The sequence below is a fragment of the Carcharodon carcharias genome, chromosome 6, assembly GCF_017639515.1.
Source record: "Carcharodon carcharias isolate sCarCar2 chromosome 6, sCarCar2.pri, whole genome shotgun sequence".
In the NCBI taxonomy this organism is placed as follows: Eukaryota; Metazoa; Chordata; class Chondrichthyes; order Lamniformes; family Lamnidae; genus Carcharodon; species Carcharodon carcharias.
Genome location: NC_054472.1, coordinates 119,674,768 through 119,695,294, shown reverse-complemented (window position 1 = coordinate 119,695,294; position 20,527 = coordinate 119,674,768). Strand labels below are relative to the sequence as shown.

The 20,527-nt window shown below is 44.4% G+C and overlaps 1 protein-coding gene across 1 annotated transcript in view; it reads right to left on the bottom strand.

Annotated features, from left to right (window-relative positions):
* The window catches only part of greb1l (GREB1 like retinoic acid receptor coactivator), a 237,229-nt gene that overhangs the window by 7,018 nt on the left and 209,684 nt on the right, over positions 1-20,527 (bottom strand). Inside the window, exons 27-30 of the mRNA XM_041188959.1 lie at positions 19,212-19,416; positions 17,140-17,305; positions 9,914-10,141; positions 6,843-6,984 (exon numbers count right to left, since the gene is read on the bottom strand). Coding sequence (XP_041044893.1) covers positions 6,843-6,984; positions 9,914-10,141; positions 17,140-17,305; positions 19,212-19,416 — 741 coding nt within the window. The remainder of the gene's footprint in view (positions 1-6,842; positions 6,985-9,913; positions 10,142-17,139; positions 17,306-19,211; positions 19,417-20,527) is intronic.

Genomic DNA, 20,527 nt, shown 5'->3' with positions numbered 1-20,527 from the left:
TGAGGACACCCAGGTGCCCTTACTAATCCCAACTTCCTGCACCCGGCCCATAGCCCTGCAGCTTACAACACTTAAGGTGCAGATCCAGGTACTTTTTAAAAGAGTTAGAGTTTCTGCCTCTACCACCAACTTGGGCAGCAAATTCCAGACACCCACTACCCTCTGCGTAAAAAAGTTATTCCTCATGTTCCTCCTACACCTTCTGCCACTTATCTTGAATCCATGTCCCCTGGTTCTAGAAATCTCCACCAAGGGAAACAATTTTATCCTGTCCACTCTATCTATTCCCCTCATAATTTTGTACACCTCAGTCAAGTCACCTTTCAGCCTTCTTCATTCTAAGGAAAATAACCCCAACCTGTCCAATCTCTCCTTGTAGCTACACTTTTCTAACCCTGGAAACATTCTTGTAAACCTCCTCTGCACTCCCTTCAGAGCTATTACATCCTTCTTGTAATGTGGTGACCAGAACTGCACACAATACTCCAGTTGTGGCCTCACCAATGTTTTATACAATTTCAACATTATATCCTTACTTTTATATTCTGCCAATGAAGGAGAGCATTCCATGTGCCTTCTTTACAACCTTGTCTAAGTGAACTGCTGCCTTCAGGGACCTGTGTACTTGTACGCCAAGATCTCTCACTTCATCTACCTCTTTTAGTATATTCCCATTTATTGTGTAATCCCTGTAACTGTTTGACCTCACTAAATGTATGACCTCACACCTCTCTATGTTAAAATCCATCTGCCACTTTACCGCCCGCTCCACCAACCCATCTATATCGTTTGGGAGATTATGACTATCCTCTACGCTATCCATTACTCAGCCAATCTTTATGTCATCTGCAAATTTCCCAATCGTTCCCCCCCCCACATTCATGTCCAAATTGTTAATATATAACACAAACAGCAAGGGTCCTTACACCAAGCCCTGTGGAACACCACTTGAGACAACTTTCCATTCGCAAGGGCATCCATCGACCATTACCCTTTGTTTCCTGTTACAAAGCCAACCTTTTATCCAGTTTGCCACATTACCCTGAATCCCATGGGCTTTTACTTTCCTGACCAATCTGCCATGTGGGACCTTGTCAAACGCCTTGCTAAAATCCATGTACTCAACATCCACTGCACTACCTTCATCAACCCTTCTTGTCACTTCCTCAAAGAATTCAATCAAATTTGTGAAGCAAGACCTTCCTTTAACAAATCCATGCTGAGCACCCCTGACTAGTCCATGCCTTTCCACATGACAGTTAATCCTATCTCTCATGATTGATTTTACTCATTTGCTCACCACCGACGTAAGACTAACTGGCCTATAATTGTTTGGCATTTCCTTTGATACCTTTTTAAACAATGGGACTACATTTGCATTTCTCTAGTCCTCCGGTACCTCCCCTGTATCTAGTGAAGATTGGAAAATCATCCTCAGAACATCTGCTATCTCCTCCCTGACTTCCTTCAGCAGCCTCGGAAACAATCCATCTGGCCCTGGTGACTTATCAACTTTCAAGGATTTCAACCCTTCGAGTACTTCCTCCCTCTTTATGACTAACCAGTCCAATATCTCAATGTTCTTCCTGGACTACTATATCTACATCCTCCCTTTCCTTTGTAAACACGGAGACAAAATATTCATTTAAAACCCTTCCCACAGCCTCTGCATCTACACACAAGTTTCCATCTTCATCTCTGATAGGTCCCTTAACTAACCTTTTGGCATTAATGTATTGGTAAAACATCTTTCGGTTATCGTTAACTTTACTTGCTAATTGTTTTTCATGCCCTCTCTTTGATTTCCTTATTTCCTTTTTCACTTTGTCCCTGCGCTTCCTATATTCATCTAGGCTATCTGCAGTGCTTAGTTCTTTGTGCCTGTCGTATGCTTTCTTTTTCTGTTTGAACTCCCCCTGTATTCCTCTAGACAACCAGGGGGGTCTAGATTTGGCAGTACCACTCTTATTTTTGTAGGGGACATGTCTACTTTGTACAATTAGGATCTCACTTTTTAGTGTTTCCCACTGTTTTTCCACTGTTTTATCCTCCAGCAGTGCTGTCCAGTCCACCTCAGCCAAGTCCCTTCTCATTTCTGCAAAATTTGCCTTCCCCAAGTTCAAGACTTTTACTCCTGCCTTATCTCTGTCCTTTTCCATGGTAATGCTAAATCTAACTGAATTGTGATCACTGTCCCCGATATGGTCGCCAACTGTCACTTCAAACACTTGCCCTTCTTCATTCCCCAAGACTAGGTCTAGAATTGCATCTCCTCTCGTTGGGTTTGTCACTAATTGGTTGAAAATATTTTCCTGGACACACTGCATGAATTCTTCTCCCTCAGTGCCTCTTATATTGTTTGAATCCCAGCTGATATTAGGATAGTTGAAGTCCCCTACTATTATTGCCCTCTTGTTCATACAAGCAGAAATTTGCCTACATATTTGTTCTTCTATCTCCCTTTCAATATTTGGGTGTCTGTAGTATACTCCCAGTAGTGTGACTACCCCTTTTTTATTTCTAAGCTCAATCCATAAAGCCTCATTTGTTGACCCATTTAGTATATCATCCCTTCTCACAACTGGAATTGATTCTTTAACCATTAGTGCTACCCCGTCCTCCTTTTTTATCTCCTACTCTATCGTGTCTGAAGACTCTATAACCAGGGATATTAAGCTGCCAGTTTTGTCCCTCCTTTAGCCAGGTCTCCGTTATAGCAATGACATCCTGCTGCCATGTGTCTACCTGTGCCCTTAACTCATCTACCTTGTTTGTAATACTACATGCATTGAAGTATAAACAGTTTAACTCTGTCAATTTCCCTTGCTGGACACTTTCTAAACATTGCTTCTCCTGTAACTCCATGTCTATCACAATGTCCCTAGCTAATATTCTACCTCCATTTTTCTGATCTGAATCTGACCTATCTGATCCTACTCCTGGGATCCCATCCCCCGCCACGCTAGTTTAAATATTCTCCAAAAGAACTAGCAAAAGCCCCCGCAAGAACACTGGTCCCAGCTCTGCCTGGGTTCAGCCCGTCCAGTTTGTACAGGTCCCACCTTGCCCAGAATCGGTCCTAGTGCCTCAAGAATCTGAATCCCTCCCGGCTACATCATCTCTCCAGCCACATGTTCATTTGGTCTATCCTCTTATTCCTGCTCTGGCTAGCATGTGGAACTGGGAGTAATTCTGAGGTTACTATATTTGAGGTCCTGCATTTTAATTTATCTCCTAACTTCCTGTACTAAGCTTGCCAGTCCTCATCCCTTAGTTTACCTATGTCGTTGGTACCAGTGTGTACCATGACCACTGGCTGTTTACCTTCCCTCCCTAGAATGTCCTGCAGCTGCTCTGTGACATCCTGGACCCTGGCACCAGGGAGGCAACATACCATCCTTGTTTCGTGTTTGCGGCCACAGAAGCGTCTATCTGTGCCCCAAATATTGAATCCCTATCACTATAGCCCTGCCACTTGTTTTCCTCCCACCCCTCTGAGCAGCAAAGCCACCCACGGTGCCGTGAACTTGGCTGTTGCTGCTTTCCCCTGAGAGGCAATCCCCCCCCCAACAGTATCCAAAGTGGTACATCTGTTACAGAGGGGGATGACCACAGGGAACTCCTGCACTACCTTCCTGAGTCTTTTACTGTTCCTGATATTCACCCATTCCCTTTCTGCTTGTGTAATATTCACCTTTGGTGTGACCACCTCGCTAAACGTGCTATCCATGACTTGCTCAGCATCGCAGATGCTCCACAATGAGTCCACCGGCAGCTCCAGCTCTGAAACCCGGTTAGCTAGAAGCTGCATTTGGACACACCTTCTGCAGACATGGTCACCAGGGATGCTGGTCTCTCATTTCCCACACCCTGCAGGAGGAGCATATCAAGGGTCTGAGTTCTCCTGCCATGACGTCCCTCTCGATTAAGCTAGTTACCCCCTTAAAAAATACGCTAGCTCAGGGCCTTATTTATGTTAGCTAGGAACCTTGTTTCTTGACTAATTATACTTGTACAGTACTACTCTATTCTTTTTTTTTAGCTCCTACCTCAGTATTAAGCAATGAATTACTTTAATAGATTGAAAAAAAAACTCACCAGGATTTACTCACCAATCAGCTGCTTTTTTAAAAATCCACTTTCAGAAGAGTGTCCCTCGCATGTCTGCTGCACTCCTGAAGGTACTGCCTCTCCCCGCTCTTTTTTTGGTTTGAGGAGGAGGGAGGGATGGAAACTCTACAGCAATGTAATGCTTGGAGCTATTCCGTTCTTTGACAGTGGGTCCTCCTCAATTCCCCTTCTGAGTTGTGGTGACTGCGCTGACTTCTCCCAGAATGCTTCTCAGTCACTTCTCACTACCGCCCTCTCTTGGATGCTCTTCCTCCTGTTGAGTGCAAGGGTCCTTCTCTTCAATCCCCTTCTGACTGGTGGTGACTGTGCTGACATCTCGCAGAATGCTTCTCAGTCACTTCTCACTACCACCCTCTGTTGGGTACGCTTCCTCCTGTTGAGTGCAAGGGTCCTTCTCCTCGATCCCCTTCTGAGTTGTGGTGACTGTGCTGACTTCTCCCAGAATGCTTCTCAGTCACTCCTCACTACCGTCCTCTGTTGGATGCTCTTCCTCCTGTCGAGTGCAAGGGTCCTTCTCCTCGATCCCCTTCTGAGATGCAGTGACTGCACTGACTTCTCGCAGAATGCTTTTCAGTCACTCCTCACTACCGCCCTCTGTTGGATCAGCCATACTGAAACAATGCCCGACCAAAATCACTAAATAGGTACAGTGAACTACTCCTGCAACCACGGGATTTCCCTTTGTTTCCATTTCAAGTGGACACATGGAGAAAAATAGAGTAATTCCAACACAAATATCAAGGATGGTAAAAGGGCATCGGTCTGAAATGTTAACTTTGTTTCTCTCTCCACAGATGCTGCCTGACATGCTGAGTATTTCCAGCATTTTCTGTTTTTATTGCAGATTTCCCGCAGCTGAAGTATTCAGCTTTTGTCTCAATTTCAAACAGGTTGTAATGAACAGCCTGTACTTCTGGCATTTTCTGTTTTTATTACAAATATCGAAGAGTAGTTTTAAACGCATTTAAAATATACTAATGGCTTGAATGAGGTTCATGAATGAAATGGCCACAAGCACTTCAGCTTACTAAAAATAGAAGAATGAAAAACTGCATTTTGGGAAGAAAAGGGCACAATGTTCCCAACGTTCTTCTTCCTTGTTGCACTTCTGTGCTTGCTCCCCTGGCATTCAGGCAAATTAATCTCTTTATGACCAGAGTAAAACAGAGGCCCCTCTACTCTCCACCAATGATACATCTCAACTTGAGCCTCAAAAGAGAGAATTAATAATCCTAATGGCCTCTTTTTATATGCACTGACAACCTGTGTAGTTTTGTATGGCTGACTCACGACCACAAAGAACCAAGTTGAAAACGCTCAAGTCCATATCACATCCTTACAGCCAAAAGAAAGGGAGAGAGAAGATATTACAATTTTATCAGCTTGAACTGGATTAAAATCCAGGTCTCATTGGTGGAAGGAAATACATTTCCTAACCTACCCCACCTCATTGTCCTCCTTTGTATATGAAAAAGACATGCGGCAACTATGAAAATATAACACTGCTCATAACCTCGTTTGAGTTTATGAATGACTATGAATCAACTGTGGACAACTGAATGGCCTACTCCAGACCTTGCCCACTGCTGCTCTTCAGGAGCATGAAAGTAGCCTAAAAGGAACAACTGTCCTTCAATTTCTGGGAAGAATTCAAACATGACAGAAGGGAATATGCTGAGAACTGTTAACAACAGCAATAACTTGTAATAGATCATTGGAGTTCCTCTTGTTCGCAACTCTTGTCAGTAACATGTCCATACTCAAGGCCTCAGCAGAGGGAATCAAAACCCTATTTGAATTTTGGCAGTCCCAACATGGTTCACAGTAGAAATGAGTCAACCAAGCAAAGCTACTCAGAATTGCACTAAACTGCTGACTGACAGTGACTGAGGCCTTAAGAATGTGTCTTATTTTATAGAAAGGGGAATTCAAAAGTAACAATCCTAAAAATGGTCTTAGATTACCTTTAATCTCCAGTTCATTATTAAAACAACAACTTGCATTTATATTATGCACCTTTAATCGAGCTTGACATCCCAAGAAATAGTGAAACAATTCACTGAGCACACTTGTACCCATTTTCTACATCCCCAGTGATGTATCATATTATAGGATAATTAAGTATTTGACTCAAAACTGAGTTGGTTTTGAACTAAATACTTTTATTCCTTAGAGGGGATGGGCCAGAATTTGTTGTCAAAATAATCAAAATATTTATGATCAAAAAGTGCAGTAACTTCAAGCAAGAAGCAGATGCACAGTTAAATGAGGATTTCCAAAAGTTGCTGTTCAAGTTATGTTGCTCCACTGTTAGTTTCACACAAACAGTATCTCACTGTCTGACTCATCATTGAAATACATTGAGTAACATAAAGCTGCTGTTTTGTGTGCTGGATACAAACTAAACTCACCAGAGAAAGTTTAGACTTGTCCATTTAACAAGATGAGAAATGTTAATTATTGCCTTTCAGCCTTCACTGGCACTGAAAGGTAATTATTAGAAGTGTGAAATCTCATTTTAACTTTTGGTTTTATTTTTGATTTAAAAATATAACATTTATTATACATTTAAATATTTTTCCTTTAACTTTATATGGCACGAAGAAGTTATTCACTGTAACCTGTTGCAAGATGTTCAATATCAGGTAAAACATATTCTTGCTCAGGATCAAGGTGTGTTCATAAAACATATCATCACAGTTATTCCTTACCATGATCTTGGGTTTGATAACAAAATCTTTATGTCCTCCAACCTGGATATATTTCTTCATGAGACTAAAGTGGTTGAATCGACAAAGGAGTAAACCACTGCTATTTGTCCGTAGGTTGAAGTCAATGTCTTCACAGGTATACCTATTAGAAACAGAATGTTTTAATTCCTTATTTTTTCTCTCTACACAAGGGCCATTCACAGTAAAAGTTTCTTTGTACAATGATACAAACTGAGCCACTGCATAATCAATCTCTCTTCCCATGGCTAAAGGGTTTCAATTACCAGGATGGCAAACTTATTCCAACTTTTTTCCATTATTCCTGTCAGTGGTTTTTTTTCAGCCAGCTCCAGAATTCTGGATTTTTCCCTCCCAATGCGGGACCGAAAAGCATCCAATGGGCTTTAAAAATGATGGCAGGACCCAAATCCGGCATTCCCGCACGTCAATGTCCCTGCTTTGCTGGCATCATTGAGGAAATGGACATTTCAGGTCTTCAGCAATTTTCATTGAGTCGGGCTGGTTTTGGAAGGTGATGTGAATCACACCAGCACCGAGATGTCATTGACCATGGTCGGGAACCGTATGAAATGTGAGTTCATCTTCACATCATAATGAAGTGCAGTATCAGGATTTATATATGTTTTTAATATAGTGAGTGATGCTAGGGCTTTTTATTTTGAGGAGGTAAGTGACCGTTAAAGAATGTGGCTGCCAGGTTGTCACTTCTGACATCTGGCAGGCTTTCAGTGTAATGAATAGCATTGTGAAAGTAGAAAAGTTTTTAGATGTATTTGAGTGCATTATCCACCAGATAAAATGCTATTCTGAATTGTATAACGGTGAAATACAGAGATGATGGTGTGAAATGTGCCCAGAGATTAAATTATTTTTTTGAAGTTCAGCTCAACCCTCTATGTGGCTATTTCAAAGCTTTGAAATGGGCAGGTGGCTGAACCGAGCTTCAAAAATAGTGAAAGCTCAGCCACCTGTAAAAGCTTTGACAGATGGCTAAGCTTCTGGCTGTCTTCACAGGCTTTAATGGACTCAGCTAAGAAGGGTTTGTTGACACAGTTGTTCAATGAACTCTCATTATGAATGCTTGGCTGAACTATAAACCTATTAATACAGTCTGCTCAGCAGGAGTTGTTGACGCAACTGGCAAATGGAATGTGAGATCGGTTATTTTGATAGATTTATGAACTGTTAAAATTGTGTTTTTGCAAGTGAATTTTCAAGTAATGCTTATTTATTTTGACAGATTTACGAGCTACTCAAAGATTGATAGGCTCATGAATCCTGTTTAGAATGATTACTGGATGAGTGGGCTGGGAGTATGGGGACTCAGTGCAAGTAAATGAGCAAGTAATCTTCCCAGTTATGGAGGGTGGGGAGTATGGGAGATGAGAGAGTCATGAGGTTGAAAGTTGGTTGTGGGGGTAAGCTGGTATGGGGCATGAGGGGGGCTTGGGAGGTGAGTGAGTAAGGAGATGAGGGTTAATGGGCTTCACATTCATCTTCACAAGTGTGCTGAATTCTCAGTGAATGGAGGTGATTGACAGCTTTATGAGGTTGTAATAAGTTATTCTTTCTTTGATGTGCTTTTTCATTTCCTGTTTATATATTTTGACAAGATTAGGAGGTGTTAAGAAAATTAAATCTTTGTCTTTGATACTATGAATGGTTGTGTTTCAATTACACTTTTAAGAGGTTATGCATTTTTTATACCTGCATTTTTTTCCAAAGGAGATTTTTAAAGCGTATTTGTTTATTTTGTCAATTTCAGGAGCATTTTAAAGGCTTGTCAGGCTTACCAATGGCTCATTGGTTCTGTACATAGAACACTGGAAGAGTGGGTATGGAGGATGTATGGAGGCATGGAAAGGATATGGAATAGGCATGGGGAGCTTGAGAAGGCATGGGGGGTTTATGAGGGGCATGGAGGGGAGCTGGGAGATATGGGCACATGGAGGGGGAATGAGGATATGAGGGGGCATTGGGAGTATAGAGCAGTGAAGGTGAGGGTTAGGGGTCTAACAACCATGTGTAGGACCAGTACAGTGTCCCAGCAAACCATGGCAGGCCTTCCAACCAGCCCACCTCACTACCCAGACACCTTAATCATTGTCTCGATCTTCTTCCATTTTAACTAGCGGTCTGAGTAGGGAAGCCATTGTGGCTTTCCCATCAGGGAAATTTAGCAGGATGAAGAATTGTGGGCTGGAAGAGAGTCATACAGTTGTGCTTTTTTTGCTTTTCTTAAGAACCTGGACTCCCACAGATTCCACAAGGAAAACTGAGACCTCCCCTGCCTTGCCTTGGCTCCCCCACCATCCCTAAAGATCTTCCCATAACATAGATGAGTGTCAAGAATAGTTCCATCAGTCTCTGCCACCAGCCTCTTGCTAGTTCATAATCCACTCATGCCTACCGGCAAGCTGCTTTTTCCTGCCAGTTGCAATCAGCTGGAGTATGCAGAGGAGACCTGAGACTTCAAACCATCCCAGTCTTATGCTCCTAAGTTCAGGATGGTTTGTTGCTACTGAATGAGCAAGTAATCTTCCCAGTGTCTTCATGAGCAGGTTACCACACACAAATTATTTTGACTACCAAACTCAGCATGTTCTTGGCCCTGATTACCAGAGTTACTCCAATGCTTTCTTTACGCAGTTATGGTCTGGAGTCACTCAAGAACAAGCACAATTAACTCTGCTGTTCTTTCACAAAATCACTGTCAAGCTCCTAGTTTTACTACTTGCTACCTGCAGACAGATCTCATAGCAGTTACCAGCTATGTAACTTAAAACAGCTAGCTGAATTAAGATGCAAAATACCAAATCTTACCGCTACAATGAATAAACTCTAATGATTGTTAAACTTGGAACCCTAATAATGTAAAGATTCTAATCTAATGATCAATGTTATTTTATTCTTTTCTTTCTATCACTTACTCAAGCAATGGCTGATTGTAAAACATACCTCAATTTGGCCCCTGGCTGTGCTAGAAGTTGATTTGAAATAAATGAATAAATCTTTGATGAAATTCCATCTGTTAATAGTGTGAAACTTACCTGTTCAGATCATACTGTACATTCTGCGTAAGATCAACATTCAACAATATAAAGTCATGTATGTGACAGCGAGAGAATGGTGTCTTCAGTTTGCTAGCATTCAACTTGCTGTTCCATTTTTGAATTCCACAGAGCGCGTAATGAGTAATCTTTGGTGTGGCCTCAATATGCAGCATTATGGTCTTCAAGGAAACATTCTTTGTGGAAATCGTAGGTTCCTTTGTTTCACTGTTTAAAAGAACTGTTGCGTCAATTGCTTGCACAGGGCCATTTCATTTCACACATCCACATTCCAAACCCCACAGCAGCTTTGCAAATGAAATAATCTAAGTTTCACCTCATTGCAGTCTCTGAATTCTTGTCATTCATAAAGTGGCTGCAGCATTTGTTTATATAACATTGAATTATTTTGTGATGCAAGGTTTGTTTGTAAACTTGTTTTAGATGTTTCAGAGAGAAGCAAGAGGGGCTTATATAAATGCAAATTCTCTAATCTCTTCTTTTGTCTGTTACACGATGGGCAGAATTTAATGCCCACCCCAAGGCAAGGTTGGAGGTGGGGAATTTAATCAAGCCGGGGGGGGTTTCGTGAATGGCCTTCCTGCCCCACCACCGAGGTCCTTGGATGGGCATAAATTCCTACCATCCTGCCCCTGCTGGTTTTCAACCAGCGGTGGATACAGCAGTTGCCACATGGGGAGCCCAAGAAACAAACCCCGTCAAGTTTCTAGTGGGGTCCCGGCGGGGTAGGCACTCAGAGCCTTATCGAGGGACCTGGATTCAGAAAGGTTGAGGGGGAGAGGGGTGGTGCTGAAAGTCACCCCCATGCCCTTGCTGCCAACATCCACCCCTACTACCCACGCAACCCATGCCCTGTGACCCCCCATCTTGCCCTCACTCATCTGTAGCCTGGGGATCCTCACTGATCTTGGGCCTGTGATGTCAGCAGCTGCCATTGCTCCCACTGGCGCTGCCTGCTGGCTTCTGATTAGCCAGCAGCTCCAGGGGATCGGAATTTCTGCCTGCAGGGTCCCTGATCCCAGAAAAATCCCATGCTGGCCACTTAAGTGTCTGATTGGCACTTAATAGGGCAGGCCTTCCCCAAAGGAGGCAACACGGTACTCTCTGATTCCCACTGCTTAGATTAAATTCCATCACATATGTGGGTGGGATATTGTGGTACAGTATCTTAAAAAGTTTGCATCATATATTGGAAGATGGAGTCTTTAGACACTAGTCTTTCATCTCTGGTACTGACATCAAATTCAGCCTCGGCTAAAAGGACGTAAGGGTACTAAATGGAAAAAGTTTGGACAGTCACAATCCAGCTCCCAGTGGGCATAGATCTTGTTATATTGTTCATAAAGAATTAGGAACTAAATGTTAAGAGAATGCACATCCAGGGTGCCACATTTACTGCTGCACTGAAGTCAGGTGCCAAGCAACAATATACCAGCCAGTAGGAAATACATTCAAAGCTCCAGCATTTTAAGTCCAAAAGTGTGATTATTTTGAATTCTGGGAACCAGAAGACATGACATGGTGGTAGGTGCTGTGAGTAAGACCTTAACATTTTAAATGGATTTAATTCCAAATTAGATTGAAAAAAAATCAACCTGAATTCGTGCCAGATAGAGAAAAACTGAGTGAGTTGTATGAAAATGAAATGGCCATGATGAATTGGGAGGCTGATGATGTCATAGAGGCATTTGAGAAATTTAAACAAAAGCGTAGGCTGACATTCAGTAATTGGACCCTAAATGACACTAAGAGGAGGAAAGAATCAACTGCATTCTTTTATGGGCATGAGAGAAGGTGTTTGATTTATTTAATAGCTGGGAGATGAATGAGGATGACAGTGAAAACTCAGACAAAGTTTTTGAAAAATTCAGCACACATCTCCAACCAATATCAAATCATCAGATGCACCAATATGAATTCCAAGCCTGAGGCTGGAACCAAATGAAACTGTTGACAATTTCTTAACAAGGTTGAAAAATGCAGCCAGAAAATGTAAATTCAAGGAAACAAGTGAAAGGCTGATAGATCAGCTCTGCACACCCTTAAGTACAAAAGATTTGATTGGCACATGAAACAGCAACAAAAGGATGCAGACCATATAGGGAGAAAGATTTGCAGAAGCTGTGGATGACCACATGAGTTCAGAGAAAAAAGGAAATGTGCCGCATATAGGCCCGATCACTGGGAAGAGATGTACAAAAGAGAAGATGGCAAGTGAGTTACCAGAGGAAGAAAATGAGAATGAAAAGACACCAAAACATCCATAGTCTGGAAGATGACTACGGCTGGAATTTTCCGGCCCCGTTGGTGTCAGGCATCATGGTGGGTGGGTAGGGGGACATTATGGTGAGAAGGCCCAAAATTGGTTTCACGCCGTTGTGAAACCAGTTTGACATTATCCACTCCAGCCATCAATGGCGGCCCACGTTTTACGCTGCCAGGAACGTAATTTCAATACTTTGGCCAGGATTTCCCTATGGCTGGTGGGTTGGCGGGAGAGGCTGGAGGCAGGCGGGGAGCCAATCGCCGCCCGTGATCGGCTCTGCAACGCCATTTTATGTGAGCAGGGCAATTGAAGCACACCCAGCATAATATGCAGCCAGTAGCGCTCAGACTACCTGTGCTGGTGGGGGGAGAGGAGGGAGTGTCGGGGCCAGCACTCTTTAGCACATGCGTGCGAAAGAGTGCATCAATCTCCCTGAGGCACGGCAAATAATTAATTTATTTAATAAAAGCTTCAGGGAACCTCAGCCCGCTCGGTTGGACGGGCAGCTTTCTGGAGTGGCTCAATTAACTTCTTATAGCAGCACCTAGAGGAGAGCGCGAGAGGAGGACTCTGGGACAGGCAGTCAGCAGCAGCTAGAGGAGCCGGGAGCGGAAGAGGAGCGCGAGGGGAGCCGGGAGCGGAAGAGGAGCGCGAGGGGAGCCGGGAGCGGAAGAGGAGCGCGAGGGGAAGCGGGAGCGGAAGAGGAGCGCGAGGGGAGCCGGGAGCGGAAGAGGAGCGCGAGGGGAGCCGGGAGCGGAAGAGGAGCGCGAGGGGAGCCGGGAGCGGAAGAGGAGCGCGAGGGGAGCCGGTAGCGGAAGAGGAGCGCGAGGGGAAGCGGGAGCGGAAGAGGAGCGCGAGGGGAGCCGGGAGCGCGAGGAGCGCGAGGGGAGCCGGGAGCGCGAGGGGAGCCGGGAGCACGAGGGGAGCCGGGAGCGGAAGAGGAGCGCGAGGGGAGCCGGGAGCGGAAGAGGAGAGCGAGGGGAGCCGGGAGCGGGAGAGGAGCGCGAGGGGAGCCGGGAGCGGGAGAGGAGCGCGAGGGGAGCCGGGAGCGGGAGAGGAGCGCGAGGGGAGCCGGGAGCGGGAGAGGAGCGCGAGGGGAGCCGGGAGCGGGAGAGGAGCGCGAGGGGAGCCGGGAGCGGGAGAGGAGCGCGAGGGGAGCCGGGAGCGGGAGAGGAGCGCGAGGGGAGCCGGGAGCGGGAGAGGAGCGCGAGGGGAGCCGGGAGCGGGAGAGGAGCGCGAGGGGAGCCGGGAGCGGGAGAGGAGCGCGAGGGGAGCCGGGAGCGGGAGAGGAGCGCGAGGGGAGCCGGGAGCGGGAGAGGAGCGCGAGGGGAGCCGGGAGCGGGAGAGGAGCGCGAGGGGAGCCGGGAGCGGGAGAGGAGCGCGAGGGGAGCCGGGAGCGGGAGAGGAGCGCGAGGGGAGCCGGGAGCGGGAGAGGAGCGCAAGGGGAGCCGGGAGCGGGAGAGGAGCGCAAGGGGAGCCGGGAGCGGGAGAGGAGCGCGAGGGGAGCCGGGAGCGGGAGAGGAGCGCGAGGGGAGCCGGGAGCGGGAGAGGAGCGGGAGAGGAGCCGGGAGCAGGAGAGGAGAGCGAGAGGAGCCGGGAGCTGAAGAGAAGCGTGGGAGGAGCCAGGAGCTGAAGAGGAGCGCGGGAGGAGCCGGGAGTGGGAGAGGAGTGTGAGGAGCCGGAAGCTGAAGAGGAGCCGGGAGCGGGAGAGGAGCCGGGAGTGGAAGAGGAACTGGGAGCCGGGAGAGGAGCACGGAGATCAGGGGTGTCTTAGGGAGTTCAGTGAAGAGGGAACGAGGTGATCCTTTGAGTACCGCGAGTACGACCGGGTAAGCATTTACTCCTTTTATTGCTTATAGTTTTAAAGTCTTATTTTGTGGTTCATCGTTTGTAGGGGCTATATTCTGTAACAACGAGGAGCAGGGAAGAAGAGTAATTGATATTAAGTACCTTCCAAAAGGTTTAGTTTAATTTAAAGTGGTAAGGCATGGCAGGAGAGCTCAAAGCCATGGTGTGGGAAGCCGGGCACATTTCCAATGCCTAGGCCCAGCATGTGTGCAGGAAGTGTCTCTAGCTGCAGCTCCTGGAAGCCCGGGTTTTGGAGTTGGAGCGGCAGCTGGGGACACTGTGGAGCATCCACAAGGTGGAGAGTATCGTGACTAGCATGTATAGAGAGGTGGCCACACCGCAGGCTAAGAGTCCACATGCAGGAAGGGAATGGGTGACCACCAGGCAAAACAAAAGGGTGAGGCAGGTAGTGCAGGAATCTCCTGTGGCTATTCCCCTGCAAAACAGATATACCGCTTTGGATACTGTTAGGGGGAATGGCCTCTCAGGAGAAAGCAGCAACAGCCAAATTCATTGCACCACGATTGGCTATGCTGCACAGGCGAGGAGTAAAAAGGAATACAATAGTTATAGGAATCAAGCTGTGTCCTCAAAAAATCACAGCTATTTTGGAGATGGAAGCTTCAAGAAACAAGAACGAATTGAGAAGTTTCCTTGGTTTGATCCAGTACATGAGTTCTTTCATTCCTCATGTATCAGAACACACAGCGAACCTATAAGAGCATATGAAAGTTGTTGAGTACCAGTGGTCAGAGCCACATGAGAGCAGTTTCAACAAACTCAACAGGCATTATGCAAGGAGACAAGTCTGTCATACTACAACAGAAAGAAATTTGTCACTGTAGACACGATGGGCCAAATGGTCTCCTTCTGCACCATGACAATTCTGTGATTCTGTAAGCAGATGCTTCTACAAAAGAACTGGAGCAGCCCTGATCCAAGGGGGAAAACTGATAGCATTCTCATCCAAAGCGCTAACATCACCTCAGACCAGGTACATCAACTTAGAAAGAGAACTTTTGGCAGTTGAGTATGGATGTCAGAAACTCAGTACAAATTTCTATGGGAGAAAGTTTATGAAAGATCATTGTCCACTAGAGTAGATCTACAAAAAAAAAAGTAGGTGTAGAGCACCAACAAGACTGCAGGTGTTAGTCTTAAGGACTCAGAGTTATGATTTAACCCTGAAATACAAGCCAGGAAAAGAAATGGTGCTAACAGATGCCCTAACTTGTCACCACAGGAGAGATAACATGCAAAGCCAAATGAATGGGTGATTGGAATTTGAAGGCCAATATTGAAAGACAAAGCACTCTTTGACAGGTAAGGAAAGAGAGCTAAATCAGAAAGTTTAGGCAACTACAGAAGAAGATTTCCAGAAACATACAACATCCCAAGATGAAAAGCTAGGTTCACAGAATAAAGTCGCTGACCTGGAAAGACTGAAGGCTGAGCAGGAAATAACGTAGCAAGCTGAAAAGGAGCACATGGAAGAGAAACCGCACGCTGTACAGTTAGCAGAAGAGGAAGGCATCCAAGAGGCAGATCCTGAACCTCAGATCAAAACTTCAACAGCAAGTGTTTCAAATAGAAGAACTTGAAAAAGAAAAGAATGGCAGTGCTGAGTTCAGACAGCAAATTACTGGACTGCAGATGCAGTTTAACACTATATCACAAGCAGAGAAAGTTTATTACTGGTCTCCAGTAAACCAGTGAGAAATGCTGGAGTGTTTAAAAGAGGAAATACATGGGGGGGAAGGATTTTTCCCTTGTCGGGCAAGATGTAACAAGTGGCGTGCTACAGGGATCAGTGCTGGGACCTCAACTGTTTACCATTTATATAAGGAATTTGGATGGGTGGGATGGTTGCCAAATTTGCTGATGACACAAAGTTAGGTAGAAAAATAAGTTGTAAAGAGGACAAAAGAAGGCTACAAAAAGATATAGATAGGTTAAGTGAGTGGGAAAAGATCTGGCAAATCGAGTATAATATGGGAAAATGTGAAATTGTCCATTTTGGCAGGAAGAATAAAAGAGAAGCATATTATCTAAATGGAGAGAGGTTGCAGAGCTCCGAGCTACAGAGGGATCTAGGTGTCTTAGTGCATGAATCGCAAAAGGCGAGTATGCAGGTACAGCAAGTAATTAGGGAAACTAATAGAATGTTATAATTTATTGCGAGGGAAATTGAATACAAAAGTATAACCTTATATTTCAGTTATACAGAGCAGTAGTGAGACCACATCTGGAGTACTGTGTAAAGATTTGGTCACCTTATTTAAGGAAGCATGTAAATACATTGGAAGCAGTTCAGAGAAGGTTTAACAAGCTAATATCTAGAATGGGCAGGTTGTCTTTTGAGGAAAGGTTGGACAGACTAGGCTTGTATCTGCTGGAGTTTAGAAGAGTAAGAGGCGATTATATTGAAACATATAAGATCCTGAGGGGTCTTGATAGGGTGGATGTGGAGAGGATGTTAGCTTTTGTGGGAGAATCTAGAAATAGGGGTCACTGTTTAAAAATAAGGGGTCGCCCATTTAAAATGGAGATGAGGTGAAATTTTCTCTCTGAAGGTCTTTGGAACTCTCTTCCTGACAAAGTGATGGAAGCAGAGTCTTTTAAGGCAGAGGTGGATAGATTCTTGGTAAGCAAGGGGGTGATAGGTTATCGGGGATGGGTGGGATGCAGATTTGAGATTACCACCAGATCAGCCAAGATCTTATTAAATGGCGGAGCAGGCTCGAGGCCCGAATGGCCTACTCCTGTTCTTTGTTCGTATGTTCATATGTTCCAACTAAGGAAATGTATCCAAAATGTCTTCTCTTGACAGCTGTTGACTGACTTTCCAAGATTTGCCATCATTCCTTTTTATTTTGCTTCATTACCAATCTTAAGTGTGTCAAGCAAAGAGGGGATAAAAATTTCCCAGCAAGAGAATGAGAATACCAGTGTGGGATGTCGCTCCTACATATTCTATGGTACTCTGACACTGCAGAATGAGGGACACTGGCAGAAAGCTGGAAGTAAACAAGCAATTCTCAAAAAGAAATCTACTCCACCATTAAGACAATGCTATATTTGCCTTTCTTACCTGTTTGGTTCTGTTATATTATGAATATTCCAAAGGACACAAGAGTCATCTATGACAAGTATAAATGGCCAGACGCACTGTCGTTTGACCCCTATCTCTTCCTGACGGTTTCGTTCCAATTCCAAATTGTGGTATGAAAGTTCTTTGATTAGAAAATGGGCAGCGCCTGAAGAGGTCAAAAGGTTATATAATGATTACTCATTTTATAAACCTAATGTTCTGAACAATTGCAGAAAAAGGGTATTTAATAAGGTCCATTTTGCTATTGGTTTAAAGTATTATATTAAACGAAAAAATATGATAGCCATAATTTGAAGTAATGCAGTTGTACTCTTGTCTTATTCCAAATTCATAGGACATGATTGCTGTTAGTTGAGTTAATTTTCATCCTTTGATTAAAGTTTATCCTTCACTTAAAAAAGGATAGATTTTTTGGTAAATTGGGGGTGGGAAAAACTGGACAGTGCTCCATTAGTAGAAAACTTAAGGAGGCTGCTTTGATGTTTCAGTGTCTCCCAAAAAAAATATTTTGAGTTTGAGCTGGAATAAGACACTTTTGGGGCTAGATTTGTGGCTGGATTGGAGGCGTGTGGGGCTGGAAATTAGCCCCACATGCAGCAGGTAACCAATCAGGCTCATTAAGGACTTAATTTTCAATGCAGCTTCCACATTCCTGCACCAGCAGAGGCCAGTTTGGATGCAGGGACAGCCCCCCTGTAGAGAGGTTACCCCTAGAGTGGTGGTCTTACTGCTGAATCTATTTCTTAATTAAAGATTTTAAAAAGTTGGAGAGAGGGTGCCTGCAGTTTGAAGTGCCCTCTCTCTTACTTATCTTCCATTGCAGCTTGCTGCTCTTTTCAAGTTGGAAGGCTTCCGACTTGCCCTCTAGCTTCAAGAGCCCGCCCATCAGCCTTAACTAGATTCAGAACTGTCTCCATGTCAATTAAGGGGGCACCCCTGTGAAAATTCCCAGGAGTGACAGTGTTCCCCTACCCCCTCACCCCCCACAACGGTCCCCCTCCTCCCCCATCCCAGGGACGGATTGACACCTGGAAACAGTCCCAACCTCTGTCCCGTCCAACTATTCAGCCTTTGGAATGAGATTAAGCCTCCCTTAACTTGGCTCCAATGCAGGTTTGGTCCTGAAATCTCATACAATGTCCTCCTTGCCTATCAGACAAACAACTCTGATTGTGCTACTTTTTGGATTTGGCTGAGGAATCTGAAGGCTGACTCTCATTATTTCCTGCCATCTTATCTTCGGAGAATTCCTGTTTTCCATTACTTAGTTTTCCTTATGCTTTCTGAAAGAGTCAAGATAAACTCTATAATCTCTTGAGATTTTGCTGTTAGAAAGATAACAAGAACACAACTGATCGATGGGTACGTCTGCAACAGCACAACAAAAGATGATTCTGTTTGCAAAATTGAAACCAATCGTGAAAAAGGAAAGATCTCAAGGAATTTCATTCTTACTGTCAGTAACAAAAATTGGAGGCAATAGGAGAGACTAATGTGGTTTTTCACGCACAAAAAACTCTCAATGGAGCACTGCCCCTACCATTCTTTCTTATTTAGCAATGGACTATCCTGAAGTATATAGAGAATGAACAAATGAAGAATTATTTGATTTACATGCTTAATGCAAAAACATCATAAATATCTTCATGTTTAGATATCTTGTATCACACATGTGGTTTACTATAAAATGCTTTGTTTTAATGGAAAATTTACATGGGTGAAACAAATATCCCATAAATATACAATCATTAAGTATTTATCTAATTTGATAGCTAAAAGTCCAACAGAAGTAAGGGAAATATAAGTGAAATTGCATAAAAACAAACGTGTAAAATTACTCCCATGAACCAGTGCTTTGACCGCTTACCAATTTCATTATAGAGTGTTCCAAAAACTCGACGAGAAAGAACCATGTTCACCACTTTAATGAAAATTAATCCATTTCACAACACTAGGCTCAAGTTGTGCAGCTGGCTCTCATTCAGTAATCTCATGTAACACCTACTGCTCACTGCAGCATAACCAGAAAACATAAAGCAGGGTTTACTTACCCACCCCTGCATCATTGAACATGCCTGGTAACACCAACATAATGTGGTTGGGCCAGTATTTTCGATAGAGAGGCATTTCAAACTCTTTAACCACGAGGATGTGAAGATGGTTTGCACCCTCCATGGCATGGTAGAGGTTCAGAAGGCCATGCTCATGTCGCCCTGTAGTAGGTGTAAAGATAGGACTCTTCACTGATTTTGGATTCTGCCAAAACAAATTAACAAAACAATATTGCTAAATTAAAGTAATTCTGTCACATAACCAGTATAACAAAAGAGCGCATGCATAATATAAATTTCCCAATATTATGCATTTGAAATTGGCAAGTTGCTCATATTTATTACAATTTATGGACAAAATAGTCATTTTTCTGACACACCAATACTCCATATACTTTGGCCCTGATGTCCAGGGAGGCAGGGAGGAAGCTGTTTAGTGTTCCGGAAACCCATAGGAATGGGGTTCCCTCAGTTATTGCCAAATATAGCGGAAGGAACCGATTAGCATTTCTTGTTTCCATTTCCAGGACACAACCTGACTTGCTGCTGGCAATCGAGGACATTGCACCAGGCTTCAGCCGAAGAGGCAAGAGGAGGGTAAGGCTGGGGGAAAGGAATCAAGAGGCCAGGGCAGGGAGACCAGAGGCCAATGTTGTGGGAGACTGGAAGTGGTATTGTGGTGGGCATCAGGTCAGCGGAGAGTGGAATGAGGAATCATCAGAGGGAGATTGGAAGCTGCAGCCAGGAAGCACAGAGGAGAAGCGGGGGATTGATGGGGGCATAGGGATATCAGGATGGCTACCTTCAGGGGACATGTGACATGGATGGAAATCGGATCATTTGGGTTAGGGTTGAGGGTCCAGTCATCGGAGGAAGGGATCCAAACACCAGGGGAGACAGAGGGTGAGAAGCAGATTTGCTTAGTTGGCCAGGGGAAACACTCCTGCTCCACCTGACCCACAAGCAGTGCTATAAAATGATGGAGGCAATCCTTGTCTCCCTTTAGCTGCCAGTTTTTCCAAGACCCAAGAAACTCAGTTGGCCATTTTAAATCTAAAATGGAGGAAAATACTGAGGCAGGTTGCCATATTAGAACATTTAAATACCTGTCTCCTGTGGGCAGGTTGGTCACCCAACTTCAATCCTGCCTCTGTTAAAAACAGAAGTGAGTGAGTTGGTGCTAGGCAGTTTAGGTTCAGGTTTGGGATTTAAAAAAATGCTATATCCTGCTTGGCCTAAACCTGTCTCCTTTTGGGAGTTAAGCTTCTCATCTTTTTCTCAATCTCAATGATAAGATTCACTTTCACATTCCAGCC